Here is a 15,081-nt window from a genome sequence, read left to right as displayed (position 1 = left end):
TCCCCTTCACCTTGAACGGCACGGTGGCGCAGCGGTAGAGTTGCTGCTTTACAGCGAATGCAGCACCGGAGACTCAGGTTCGATCCTGACTACGGGTACTGCACTGTAAGGAGTTTGTACGTTCTCCCCGTGACCTGCGTGGGTTTTCTCCGAGATCTTCGGTTTCCTCCCACACTCCAAAGACGTACAGGTATGTAGGTTAATTGGCTGGGTAAATGTAAAAATTGTCCCTAGTGGGTGTAGGATAGGGTTGGTGTGCGGGGATCGCTGGGCGGCGCGGACTTGGAGGGCCGAAGGGGCCTGTTTCCGGCTGTATATATATGATATGATATATGATATGTCCTCTGGTCCTCGATTCCCCTACTCTGGACAGGAGACTCTGCATCTACCCTATCTATTCCTCTCATGATTTTAAACACCTCCTCTCCTCGTCTAGTGGCCCTCACCGGGAGAGGCTCTGTGACTTTGAAGGCATTGTGATTTTTGACATCATGATTGTTAGACTGAGGAATGGTCCCGACCCGGAACTCCGCCTATCCATTCCAGATGTTGCCTGGCCTGCTGGGTTACTTTTAGACTTTAGAGATACAGCGTAGAAACAGGCCCTTCGGCCCACCAAGTCCACGCCGACCAGCAATCACTCAGTACATTAGCACTATGCTACACACTAGGGACAGTCACTACCTGGCCAACGCCAATTAACCAACAAACCTGTAGGTCTTTGAGATTTGTGAGGAAACCGGAGCACCCGGAGAAAACCCACGCGGCCACAGGGAGAACATACGAACTCCGTACAGACAGTACCCGTGGTCAGGATCGAACCCGGGTCCCTGCCGCTGTAAGGCAGCAACTGTACTGCTGCGCCACTGTTCTGTCACTGTTCCTCCAGCACTTTGCATTTTGCTCAAGATTCCTGCATCTGCCATTCCTTGTGTCTTCGTGATTTTTGACTGTTGGTTTTGAGGTTCCAGTCTCATCTCAAGTAGGCCCAGGAACAACTGACACGGAGCACCTTCTCATGGGAAGCTTGGTCCTGGAGACCCTGGAGTTATTCCATGATGGCATCAGCTGCACATCTGGGCAGGACCAGCGTGAGTATTATGTAGCGTTGGATATTATATCGTAATTTGTTCATGGCAGAGAGGCATTCCTTCCCTTAAAGTTCCTCCTAAATTTAGCTTTTCAAACCTTTTCCAGCTCTGTGGCCAAGGAGATTTTAAAGTTTCATTTTACAAAGAGAAGGCAGCAGCCAAGGAAAGTTGGGAGCTTGCTGTTTGCACATTTAGTTTTTAGTTTTTTGAAATGCAGCTTGGTGACCAGCAATGGTTGCCTCGCCAACAGTCAGTCCACCCCTTCCTTCGTTGTTGTTTGTTTGCATTAGTTAAATGTATGTTTTTAGTGTTCTTTAGCTTGTTTTATGTGGGGGGTGTGGGGGGGGTTTGCAGGAAACATTTTCTAATCCTTTACCTTGACGGAGATGCGATTTTTTTCCCGTATTGTATCTCTGTCCGCACTGCGGCCTAACATCTAGGAGTTGGCGGCCTTTGCTGGAGACCGATTTCGGGAGCTCCACCACGGAAGCCTGTGGCCTTACCATCACAGAGCTCGCGATCCCTTTGCCAGGGATCGACCTCTGAGCTCCAACTGCGGGTGGCTGCGGACTTTGACATCGTGGAGCTCGCGGTCTCTGGTCAGAGACCGACTTCGGGAACTCCAAGCCTCGGGAGCTTCGACCGCCCCAACGTGGGAGCTTCGATCGCCCCGACTGATGATGGTTCGACTGCCCCGACCGCGGGAGAATAAAGAGGAAGTGGATTGGACTTTATTGCCTTCCATCACAGTGAGGAATGTGGGGATGTTTATGTTGACTTTTATGTAGTTGTGTGTCTTGTTGCTTTTTTTTTTAGTATGGCTGTATGGTAATTCGCATTTCACTGCACCTTATTTGGTACATGTGACAATAAGCTGACCTTGAAACCTTGAACAAGGCCTTGCCCCACCAGTTCATTAATCACCCGTTCACACCAGTTCCATGTTATCCCACTTTCCCTGCAAACTAGCAGCAATTTATAGAGGCCAATTAAGCTACAAACCGTCACGTCCTTGGGATGTGTGAGGAAACCGGAGCACCCAGAGGAAACGCATGCAGTCACAAGGAGAATGTGCAAACTCCACACAGACAGCACCCGAGGCCAGGATTGAACCCGAGTCTCGGGCGCTGTGAGGCAGCAGCTCTATCTGATGTGATTGGACTGGATGTGCTGGTGTTGGAGAGGGTACAGAGGACGGTTACGAAAATAATCCCAGGAATGATCGGGTTAAGAAGGTACGTTGAGCGTTTGACAGCACTGAGCCTGGACTCGCTGGTCAAGTCAAGTCAAGTCAATTTTATTTGTATAGCACATTTAAAAACAACCCACGTTGACCAAAGTGCTGTACATTTGATTAGGTTCCAATAGAAAAAAAATGAAAACATACAGTAGCACGCAAACAGTTCACAGCGCCTCCTCAATGAGCCTCGAACGCTAGGGAGTAGAAATATGTTTTGAGCCTGGACTTAAAGGAGTCGATGGAGGGGGCAGTTCTGATGGGGAGAGGGATGCTGTTCCACAGTCTAGGAGCTGCAACCGCAAAAGCGCGGTCACCCCTGAGTTTAAGCCTAGACCGCGGGATAGTGAATAGCCCCAAGTCGGCCGATCTGAGGGACCTGGAGTTAGAGAGGGGGGTTAGAAGATTTTTGATGTGGGGGGGAGTGTCCATTTAGGGCTTTATACGTGAATAGGAGGAGCTTGAAGTTGATTCTGTACCGTACAGGGAGCCAGTGGAGAGAGGCCAGAATCGGGGTGATGTGGTCCCTTTTATGGGTACCCGTCAGGAGTCTCGCTGCGGCGTTTTGGACCAGTTGCAGGTGGGACAGGGAAGATTGGCTGATCCCAGTGTATAGGGAGTTGCAGTAGTCTAGGCGGGAGGAAATGAAAGCGTGAATGATTTTTTCTGTGTCGTCGAATTGGAGGAAAGGTTTGATTTTAGCTATGGTTCGAAGTTGGAAGAAGCTGGCTTTTACCACAGCGTTGACTTGCTTATCAAATTTTAATGCAGAGTCAAATATCATGCCGAGGTTTTTGACATGCGGTTTGACTAGGCAGGATAGGCTTCCAAGACTGCCTGTTATCAATTTGATGGAGTCGGGGGGGCCGAATAGGATGACCTCAGACTTGCTCTCATTTAATTGGAGGAAGTTCTGTGCCATCCAACATTTTATGTCCTCAAGGCAGTGTGAGAGGCTGTTTAAATTTGACTGGTTGTTGGGTTTCAGGGGGAGGTAAAGCTGAGTGTCATCGGCATAGCAGTGGAAAGAAATGCCGTGCCTTTGAATGATTTGGCCAAGGGGGAGCATGTATAGAGAGAAGAGAATGGGGCCGAGGATGGAGCCTTGTGGAACTCCGCAGGAGAGGCTAGCTGGAGCAGAGGAATAACTGCCTATGTTGATGGCGAAACTCCTATCTTTGAGGTGCGAAGCAAACCAGCTCAGGGCAGTGCCATCAATGCCAACCGCATACCGGAGACGGTCAATAAGGATGGTGTGGTCCACTGTATCGAACGCTGCGCTGAGGTCGAGAAGGAGCAGGATTGCACAGTCGCCGGTGTCGATGGCGAGAAGCAGGTCGTTGTGTACCTTCAACAAGGCAGACTCTGTGCTGTGGTGGGCTCTGAAACCTGACTGGAAACTTTCCAGGATGGTGTTTTGGTGCAGGTAGGGCACTAATTGGTTTAGGATTGCCTTTTCAAGGACTTTTGACAGGAATGGCAGTTTGGAAATGGGTCTGTAGTTGCTAGGCAAGGTGGGGTCTAGGTTAGGTTTTTTCAGTAGGGGCTGGACCACCGCGTGCTTGAAACTGGTTGGAACAGTGCCAGTGGCCAGAGAACTGTTGATAATAGAGAGGATGCTGGGACCGGCTATTGCAATGACATCCTTCAGAAGGGCAGTGGGGGCAGGATCAAGGGGGCAGGTTGCAGGTTTCATAGCGGAGACAAGCTTTGCAAGGGAGGATAGAGTGACGGGTTGGAAGCAGTCCAATTTAGATGAACAGACTAGTGAGACAGCTAGGTCACGGGTGGGAGGGGAAATGTTCATTCTAATATTCTCAACTTTGTTGGTGAAAAATTTAGCGAATTCTTCGCACTTAGCAGGGGACCCAACTAAGCTGGTACTGGGGGCGGGACATATGACAGAGGTAATTGTTCTAAATAGGACCTTGGAGTTATGAGAGGTTTTGGAAATAAGGTCGGAGAAGTATTGTGCTCTAACAGACTTTACTGCTTCCTGGTATTTGAGAAGATTGTTTCTCAGAATTTCGAAGGAAATTTGAAGCTTGTCACATTTCCACCTCCTTTCTGATTTTCTGCACTCCCTTCTTAGGGCTTTGGTGGTGTCATTGAGCCACGGCCGACCTTTGGGCTTAGGCTTTTTCATTTTAAGGGGAGCGATAGAATCCAGGATGGAAGAGCAAGTGATATTAAATAAAGAGGCTAGATCCTCGGTGCTGAGATGGGGGGGAGAGGCCTCAATAGTGCAGATGTTGGGGGCAGCTGTGAGAGCCTCGGAGAACTTACTGGCAGTCAATGAATTTATGTCGCGGGAGTAGCGAACAGGGAGATGAGATTTTGCGGGAGATAAAGGCAGAGATGCGTCAAAAATGATAGCGCTGTGGTCCGATAGACAGGCTTCAGTAGTTTCAATGTTGTTGATTGGGAATCCGGACGATAACACTAGGTCGAGAGTATGGCCTAACTTGTGAGTGGGTCCCGTGGTGTGAAGAGTCAGATTGAAGGACTCAACCAGGTGCATAAATTCACTCACAAGAGGCTTAGTGGGACAGCAAACATGAATATTAAAGTCACCAAGAATCATGATCCGGTCAAATTTGGGCAAAATGCTAGAAATCAGATCAGCAAATTGGGTGATGAAGTCCTTATGCATTTTTGGTGGGCGATACACAAGAACAATTAAGAGGGGATAGGCTAGGCCTACTTTAATTAGTTGCACCTCGAAACTGGAGAAATGATCAGCGTTCAGGAGGCGGCAGTTGAAATGTTTCTTAAACACAGTGGCTAAGCCCCCACCGCGTCCGGAGAGCCTAGGCGAGGTGAAGAAGTGACAGTTATCAGGACAGAGTTCCACGAGTGGAGCAAGCTCACCAGGGTTAAGCCAGGATTCTGTGAGCAGTAAGAAGTCCAATCCACGGGTGATGAAGAAGTCGTTGAGGATGAAGGTCTTGTTTTGTAGGGATCTTACGTTGATCAGGGCCACTTTAGCAGGGACAGCAGGGACAGCAGGTGAGCTTCGGTCCGGTAGTGGCTCCCACGCCAGCGGGCGGAGGTTCAGGGAGACCACGCCGCTGCGCTTCACAGATGGCCTTGCTGGGAGCCCACGGGCCGGCAGTCCAGGGACCGGGATGATCGGTCGAAGAGCGGCATACCTGAGCTCGAGGGAGCGCCGGTGGATGGAGCTGTAAGGTCGACCATGTCGGACTTCGCAGCGCTGGGCGAGGTAGGCCGCTGTTGGATGAGCGCGGGCGAGGTTTTTTAAATTTTCGAATGTTCCCGCGCGTTTACCCCGCCTCCTAGCACGGTGCGTGCGGCGGTGGATGTAAGGCTGGGCCCGCACATCTACCGGGAGTTGATCGAGGATCGATCGCTGGAAGAAACTTTGTCCGGGACCTGGACTGAAGAAGTCGACGACGGAGGGTCGGATCAACAGGAGGGTTCGGCGGTCGTAAACGAAAGTGGCTCGACGAACACTACGATCTCCAGGTGAGTGACGACAGGCAGCCAAACACAACGGCGCGGCCATCTTCTACATGGAAGGTCTTGTTTTGTAGGGATACACAAAATTTAGAAGGATGAGTGAGGGGGACCTCATTGAAACTTACCGAATAGTGAAAGGCCTGGATGGAGTGGATGTGGAGAGGATGTTTCCACTAGTGGGAGAGTCTAGGACTGGATGCCACAGCCTCAGAATAATGGGACATACCTTTAGAAAGGAGATCAGGAGGAATTTCTTTGACTAAGAAGGAGGGAGGTGAATTTCTGGAATTCATTGCCACAGAAGGCTGTGGAGGCCGTCAATGGATATTTTTAAGGGAGAGATTGATAGATTCTTGATTAGTACGGGTGTCAGGGGTTATGGGGAGAAGGCAGGAGAATGGGGTTGTGAGGGAAACATAGAACAGCCGTGACTGAATGGCGAAGTAGACGTGATGGGCCGAATGACTTAATTCTGCTCCGAGAACTTATGAACTTATAAACTCTACTAGCTGCTCCAATACATTACATGGGATAAACCTCTCAAACAGGCAGCAGAACAGGTCAAACCGCACTGCGCCTTCGGGGAAAATAGGGTGGCAGGGCCGCTAATCTCAACAGAAGTACCAGTTCCTTCTGCATCGAGGAAGTCCTTTTCACTCACTGTTCCTCTTTGTTGTACTTCGTGGTCCGGTATCTGTTATACCTTTGTTATGACTCTGGACGGACCGCAAGTACACGTGTTTAAAAGGTTATAATGCTGGAGCTTAAATCCAGGCTGTTTATTCCACGGCCACCTGGACCCAGAGAGACCACCTAATCCACTCATTCTCTTATTTAGATGTTACTACACAGGCAAACAAAGTAGTCCTTGTGACACAACAAAGTAGTCCCTGCAATATCACAACACTCTTCAGAGAGCGTTAGGGCGAGCATGAAACATTTTTGTTGTCCTGCGCTGGTGCACGTGAGCAGGTGTTATGCATGGGTGGGCGTTGTTGCTGCGCCCAATGCATTGGAGCATTCGCGCCTCGTCGTTCACCATCGCACCCCTGAGCCACCCAGGAGCTGAGAAACATCAACGCAGAATTCCAATGGCAATTTCAGTGATAGACACAAAGTGCTGTGTCTTGTGTTGCATCTCGTGTGTTGCATCTCGTGTTGTGTCTCGTGCGCTGTCTCCAGAGATGGGCGACGTTTGGATCTGAAGAAGGGTTCCGGTCCAAAATGTCACCCATCGTTTATCGTCAGAGATGCCGCCTGACCCGCTGAGTTTACTTTAGTTTAGCTCAGTTTAGTTTAATTTAGAGATACAGCGCGGAAACACGCCCTTCAGCCCACCGAGTCTGGACCGACCAGCGATCCTCGCACATTAACACAACCCTACACATACCAGGGACAATTTTCCATTTTTGCTATACCAAGTCAATTAACCTACAAATCTGTACGTCTTTGGAGTGTGGGAGGAAACCAAAGATCTCGGAGAAAACCCGCGCAGGTCACGGGGAGAACGTACAAACTCCGTACAGACGAGACAACACCCATAGTCAGGATCGAACACGGGTCTCTGGCGCTGTAAGGCAGTACCTCTATCACTGCGCCACAATGCTGCCCCTTGTGTTACTCCAGCACTTTGCGGCTATCTTCACTGTAAAACCAGCAACTGCAGGTCCTTCCTACCTATCAATAACAGGTCTTGCTGGCATTTCAGCAAGTTGTATCTCCCATACAATGGAATCCCTTTGTGGTTACTATAATTCTGCTTAAACATTTGACATTGAAATAAAATATGATACGATACGAAACAAAAGCAGAACTGGAAGGATCCCAACACTGCACAATAGCATAAGGGAAATGATTGAGATTCTCCACGTGTTTTATAGTCCTTCCTTCAGGAGAGGTGCGAAACAGGATTCCGATTAGCTGCCGCCTGTTTTGTGCTTTTGCACAGTGCCAAAAGCTACACTTGATGTTTAGTTTAGGAATATAGCATGGCAACAGGCCCTTTGGCCCACCAAGTCCGCACCGACCAGCGATCATCCGTACACTCGTTCTATCCTACAAACAAGGGACAATTTACAGGTCAATTAACCTATAAACCTGCACGTCTTTGGAGTATAGAAGGAAGCCTGAGCTCCTGGAGAAAACCCACACGGTCCCAGGGAGAACATACAAACTCCGTACAGACAGCACCCATGGTCAGGATTAAACCCGGGTCTCTGGCACTGTAAGGCAGCAACTGTACTGTTGTGCAGCTGTGCCACCCTAATGTGTAATGTACAGCCGTCTATATTTCCCAGCAGTGTGGTTTAGTGGTCACTGTTTTCAGTGGGCTATAATGACCTGATCTTGCAATGCCCACTTACTGGGAAATAAAACAGAGGAAATCAGAGGACACAGGCTTAAGATGACATGGGATAGATGTAATAGGAACCCGAGGGGAACCTTTTCACATAGAGCGTGGTGGGTATGTGGAACGAGCTTCCAGAGGAGGTAGTTGAGGCAGGTACTATAAAAGCACGTAAAGAGACATTTTGGACCGGTACATGGATTGGAGAGGTTTTGAGGGATATGGACCAAACAGGAAAGTGGGACCAGTGTAAGATGGGGCAGTCTGAAGAAGGGTTCCAACCCAAAACGTCACCTATTCTTTTTCTCCAGAGATGCTGCCTGACCCGCTGAGTTACACCAGCATTTTTTGTCTATCTTCAGTGTAGTTGGGCATCTTCGTTCGGCATGGGAAAGTTGGGCCGAAGGGCCAGTTTCCATGCTGTTTGACTCTATGAGGAGAATGTTAATCTTACAACCCTTTGGTTTGTTCTTCACTGGCTGTGTGATTTAATTAGCTAGTGTAATACTCTTCCCAGTTAACCATCGGGGCGGCACGGTGGCTCAGCATATATTGTTGCTGCCTTACAGGGCCTACATGGCCAGGGACCCGGGTTCGATCCTGACTATGGGTGTTGTCTTGTCTGTACGGAGTTTGTACGTTCTCCCCGTGACCTGCGTGGGTTTTCTCCGAGAACCTCGGTTTCCTCCAACACTCCAAAGACGTACATTGTTTGTAGGATAATTGGCTTGGTATATATGTAAGAATTGTCCAAAAATAGTCTTGGATAGCGTTAGTGCGTGGAGATTGCTGGTCGGTGCGGATTCGGTGGGCCGAAGGGCTTGTTTCTGCGCTGCATCTCTAAACTAAGCCAAACTCAATTAAATTGGGCTGCACCAGTGGTCTGAGGTAACAAGCTTCTGGGTAAAAAGCTCCTTTGTATCCAAAATTGTACGGTAATCACCAATGTTAAATATACGCACTTTATGAGTCTAGTATGCCCTTGGCTTCATTCAATCCTATGGTGAGTCCGCTTCAGTTTAATTTCTCTTTTGCGTTATTTGCCAACTATGGTAATTACTTCCAAATGACACCAGTAATCATTGTTTTTTTCTACATGGATCTGGTTTTCTTTTCGGGGAAAACACGTATTTGAAATCCTCGTTCAAGGGCTGCAGTTTGCTTCCAAATACGTCAATCACCTTAATTAAGACCCGACGATTTCCTCCAGCGCTTTGCTTTTTTGCGCATCAATTTTATTAGTCAGAGTGAATTGGCCACAGGATGTTTTTTTTTATTCCATACATACGTTAACTTAAAAGGTGAAATTGTGAAGTGAGTGCATTTCTATTAGCACTGGACAAAAATGTGTTTCTGAACAACAAATAGTTTGCTGTCAGCCATGGAGACGTGGAAACCCACAAGGATGATTGGGTCAATCTCAGTTGCCCTCAGTGCTCGAAAGGACGAGAGAACCATGCAGACTCCATGGGCACACCTTGTCCGAAAAGGAAGGAAATCTGTTCTCCAGATGGACCAAGGATGGAGTTCCCCTGGACCTCACCTTTCACTCTACCAGCCTCCACATCCAACACAGCATCCTCCAACATTTCCGCTACCTCCAATGTGGTGCAAGATGTAACCACCAGCTACATCTTCCCATCCCCACCCCTTTCCCCCTTCTGCAATGATGGATCCCTCTGCTTCTCCTTGGTTCACTCATCCCGTCCCTCCCAAACCACTCCCTCCTCGGGTACTTCTCCCTGCAACCGCAGGAGATGTCACACCCGTTCCTGTACCACCTCCCTCACATCTATCCAGCGACCTTAGCAGCCCTTCCAGCTGAGACAGAGGTTCACGTGCACCTCCCGTAACCTCATCTACCACATCTGGTGTTCCCGATATGACCTCCTTTACGTCGGCGAGACCAAACGTAGACTAGGAGACCGTTTCGCCGAACACTTGCGCTCGGGCCTACTGGACCTCCCGTAGATGGGTAACCATTTTAACTCCTCTCCCCATTCCCACACTGACCTTTCTGTCCTGGGCCTCCTCCATTGCTGAAGTGAGGCCACAGACAAACTGGAGGAACAGCACCTCATATTCCTCCTGGGTAGCTTACAACCCAACAGTATGAACGTTGAATTCTCCAATTTTAGGTAACTAACCAAAACCATCCATCCCCCCCTTACTCCTCCACTGCCTTTTCCCCCCAACACCCAGCCCCCCCCCCTCCCCACCGGGCCCAATGTTCCCAATGCCCCACCTGGACTTGCCCCCATTTCTCTCCTCCCCCAACCCTCCACCTCCTCCTCCACATACATTCCATCCTCAAGCTTCACAATTCACAACTCTTCAATCCTTTTGTCCATTCATCTCTGGCCTTTGTCCAACTATTTGCCTCTCAAATAAACACCCTCACTTGTAACCACCTATCACTTATCTGGCTTTGAGCAGTCCCTCCTCTCTTCCAGCTTCCTTTCCTACTCCCCCTTGCGCCACAATCAGCCTGAAGAAGGGTCCCGACACAAAACGTCACCTATCCATGTTCTCCAGAGATGCTTCCTGACCTACTGAGTCACGTACTCCTCCACTTTGTGTTCTTTTGTGTATACAGGCATCTGCAATTCCTCGTTTCTACATTCTTCCTGTAATGGGGTGACAGAACTGCATGCAACACTCCAAAAATTGCGGCCTGGCCAAAGTTTTATAAAGCTGATTCTTATATTCAATGTCCCAAATTGTCCCGTTTTGGGAGCTGTTTCATCGTGAGCAACACATCATTTCATCAGCTCAATAAAATGGGGTAACTGGCTCAATCCTTCGTGTAAGAATTTACCAATGCATCTTCAAAGTGCAAATATCAGTTCTGACATTGACTGAGGTCTGTCAGTAAATTACAATTCTCAATAGATTTACTCCATCAGCTGAAAGCTATTAAAGTCAGTAATTTGGTTCTTTAATAGTCTACTACAGTAATAAAAAGATTGGCTTGGCCAAGGAAGAGATTTAGCCCATATAGTACATTCTTCCAGTGCAATCTATGATCCTTTCTCTTTAGTCACAGCTATTTAAATGGCTCCAGTTAAATAACCTCTGCTATCTGATATGAAACACAATCTGTGATGTTAACTATTGCCTGAAAAAATATCCCCAAACATTGGTTTGGCTTAGAGATAAAGCGCGGACACAGGCCCTTCGGCCCACCGAGACTGCACCGACCAGCGATCCCCGCATATTAACACTATCCTACACACACTAGGGACAATTTACATTTACATCAAGCCAATGAACCTACATACTTGTATGTCTTTGGAGTGTGGGAGGAAACCGAAGATCTCATAGAAAACCCACACGGTCACGGGGAGAACGTACAAACTCCACATAAACAGCGCCCGTAGTTGGGATTGAACCCGGGTCTCCGGCATTGCAAGCACTGTAAGGCAACAACTCTACCGCTGCGCCACCATTCTCAATTGACTTTGCATGTTATCCTCTACCCTGTAGTTGTTGTTTAATTTGATGCTTTACTTTGGATTGCTCCTGTTATCAATTCACACAGCTCTGTTAACTCTACATCCGTTTCAATCAATCAATCAGGAAGAGGATTATCACGTAGGCACGGAGAGTGTCATGCAACATGGAAACAGGCTCTTCAGCCCAACTAGCCCATGCCGACCAAGATGAATCACCTACACTGGTCCCACTTGCCTGTGGTTGGGCCATATCCCTCGAAACCTTTAATATTCATGTTCCTGTTCATCTGATTTTAAATGTTGTTATAGTATCTCCTCTAGCAGCTCATTTTCTATTTATCCACCACCCTCTGTGGGGGAAAAATCTGCCCCTCGGTTTTTCATTAAATCTTTCGCCTTAAACCTATGGTTCTTGATTCCCCTATCCTGGGTAAACGACTCTGTGCATCTACTCTAATTATTCTCCCCATGATCTTATACATCTCTAATAGATCACCCCTCATCCTCCTGCGCTTCAAGGAATAAAGTCCTAACCTGCTCAAACTCTCCCTATAGCTCGAAGGGCCGAATGGCCTGCACCTATTGTCTATTGTCTATAACATCCTCATAAATCTTCCCTGCACTCTTAAAGAGCTTAGCAACATCTTTCCTATATCAGGGTGACCAAATATCAACACAATGTGGCCTCACCAATGTCTTGTACAACTGCACCATAACGTCCCAACTTCGACACTCAATACCCTGACTGACGAAGGCCAATGTGTTGAGAGCCTCCGTGACCACCCTATCTACCTGTGACGCCACTTTCAAGGAACCGTGTACCGGCACTCCTAGATCTCTCTGCTCCACAACTCCCCAGAGCCCTTCCATACACTGTGAATTGGGCATAGAAACATAGAAAATAGGTGCAGGAGGAGGCCATTTGGCCCTTCGAGCCAGCACCGCCATTCATTGTGATCATGGCTGATCATCTACAACCTGTGCCTGCCTTCTCCCCATATCAGCTTGATTCCACTGGCCCCTAGAGCTCTATCATGGACCCAATGCACACCCCTGAGGTGTGGGAATGTTCACTGTACTATCCCACTAGCCTGAACACACCAGAGCCATTGGTGCAGGAGGAGGCCATTCGGCCCTTCGAGCCAGCACCGCCATTCAATGTGATCATGGCTGATCATTCTCAATCAGTACCCCGCTCCTGCCTTCTCCCCATACCCCCTGACTCCGCTATCCTTAAGAGCTCTATCTAGCTCTCTCTTGAATGCATTCAGAGAATTGGCCTCCACTGCCTTCTGAGGCAGAGAATTCCACAGATTCACAACTCTCTGGCACAAAACATGCTTTGACAGAAATGATCAGAAAACATTTCTTTAAAATGATAAAAACAGTCATTTGTGGATCAAGCTCATTTAAATTGGATTTAATTCCAACTGCACCTACCCTTAAGTGCATTGTATCTCACCGTATCCATTCTCATCCATCCCCTGTTGAATTTCATTGGGCTTTTCCTTGTAACCTCTTTCCATGCCCAGCCTATGACAAAAGACTTAACCTAACTCCTTTTGCACAGAACTTTCTCGATTTAACCTGCACCCTCTAATTCTTAGACACATACCATCCAGCTTTGTTAATCTCCTTCATCATCCAGAATGCTTTGTCCATCTAATTTGAAGTCTTGAAATTAAACCCTCACTCTCATCCATTAGGATGTTGTACAAGTACCAAGTCTCGTATCATGACTAAAGCTTACACTCTAAAAAGCACAATATATAGAAATAGGGCATTCAGCCCATCACACCCATCCAACGAACAAGCATTACTGTCATTGAGACTTTGATCATGTTGTTTACAGCGTACGAAGTTTACATATTCTGTTGTGCTGCTGCAAGTAAGAATTTCATTGTTCTATCTGGGACATATGACAATAAAACACACTTGATAATTAAAAAGGGCCACTTACCTGCGCAATTGTTGTTGCTATCCACAGTGTAACCAAAACGGCAGATCAGGGATCTCGCTGGAATAGGATATCTGGGAATGGAGGCCGGCTGGTAGACAGAGGGACTCGCCATCTCCGAGAATCCCGATTGGGAAGCCAATGGGTAAGTTGGGTTGGAAGGTCCATTTGGTACAAGGAGTGACGCAGTCCTTGGCAGGCACAGGTATCCGCCATTGTGGTTAATGCACCTCATGTCCCCTTTGCAGGCATCTGGGATGGTTTGGCACTCGTTGATATCTGTGAAAGGGCAGCAAGAGTAAATGACTGGGAGGCCATGATCGTTTAACGGGGGTGTATTTAATACTTTCCCCCCTTCTGCTCCCCTTCGTAAAAATATAATTTGCGGTTCATTTGGTAGCATTCTTGCCTCGGAGTCAGAAAGATGCAAGTCCATGCACAAGAAAATAGGAAACGTAGGTCCAATGGGAATGGGGAGGAGGCAGGACAATAAGGTTATGAGGGGAAGATAGATCAGCCGTGATTAAATGGCGGAGTAGATTTGATGGGCCAAGTGGTCTATTTCTGCTCCTATCACTTAGGGGCGGCACGGTGGCGCAGCGGTAGAGTTGCTGCCTTACAGCGAATGCAGCGCCGGAGACTCAGGTTCGATCCCGTCTGTACGTAGTTTGTACGTTCTCCCCGTGACCTGCGTGGGTTTTCTCCGAGATCTTCGGTTTCCTCCCACACTCCAAAGACGTACAGGTATGTAGGTTAACTGACTGGGTAAATGTAAAAATTGTCCCTAGTGTGTGTGTAGGATAGTGTTAATGTGCGGGGATCGCTGGGCGGCGCGGACTCGGTGGGCCGAAGGGCCTGTTTCCGCACTGTATCTCTCTCTAAATCTAAATCATTTATGAACTTATGAAGGTCACCATATCCCTTCAGCCTACTCCACCATTCGATATGATCAGGCCTCTGATGGGCCTACATTGGCCTCTACTCTTCTTTGATTGATTGAAAGATGTAGCATGGTAACAGGTCTTTCGACCCAACGCATCCATGCTGACCATTGGTCATTCATTCGCACAAGTTCGATCTTATCCTACTTCTTACATACCAGGGGCAATTTATATATTAACCTACAAACCCTGCACGCCTTTGGGATATGGGAGAAAACGGGAGCACCCAGAGGAAACCCAAGGTCAGGATCGAACCGGAAACTCTGATGTGGTGAGGCAGCAACTCTACCGGCTGCTCCACAGTGCCACCCTCGTAACTCTCAATTTCACAACCTTTATCCACGATCACCATAAATGCTTCTTAAATATTTCCAATGATCTACCGAAACCTAAGCACAAACGTCGAGCGACCATGGTCTTATAGAGGTGTACAAAATCATGAGAGGAATAGATTGGGTAGTCCCTTGCCCAGAGTAGAGGAATCGACAACCAGAGGTCACAGGTTTAAGGTGAGGGCAGAAAGATGTAATGGGAACCCGAGGGGTACCTTTTTCCACACAAAGGGTGGTGGGT

At 48.1% G+C, this 15,081-nt stretch overlaps 1 protein-coding gene across 1 annotated transcript in view; it reads right to left on the bottom strand.

Moving 5' to 3' along the window:
- fbln5 (fibulin 5) overlaps nucleotides 1–15,081 on the bottom strand; it is an 80,773-nt gene that overhangs the window by 53,111 nt on the left and 12,581 nt on the right. Inside the window, exon 4 of the mRNA XM_078407220.1 lies at nucleotides 13,571–13,846. Coding sequence (XP_078263346.1) covers nucleotides 13,571–13,846 — 276 coding nt within the window. The remainder of the gene's footprint in view (nucleotides 1–13,570; nucleotides 13,847–15,081) is intronic.

Source organism: Rhinoraja longicauda, chromosome 10 (genome assembly GCF_053455715.1).
Source record: "Rhinoraja longicauda isolate Sanriku21f chromosome 10, sRhiLon1.1, whole genome shotgun sequence".
Taxonomy (NCBI): Eukaryota; Metazoa; Chordata; class Chondrichthyes; order Rajiformes; family Arhynchobatidae; genus Rhinoraja; species Rhinoraja longicauda.
Note: the sequence above shows the minus strand (reverse complement) of the source record. Positions and strands in the feature narration are given on the sequence as shown.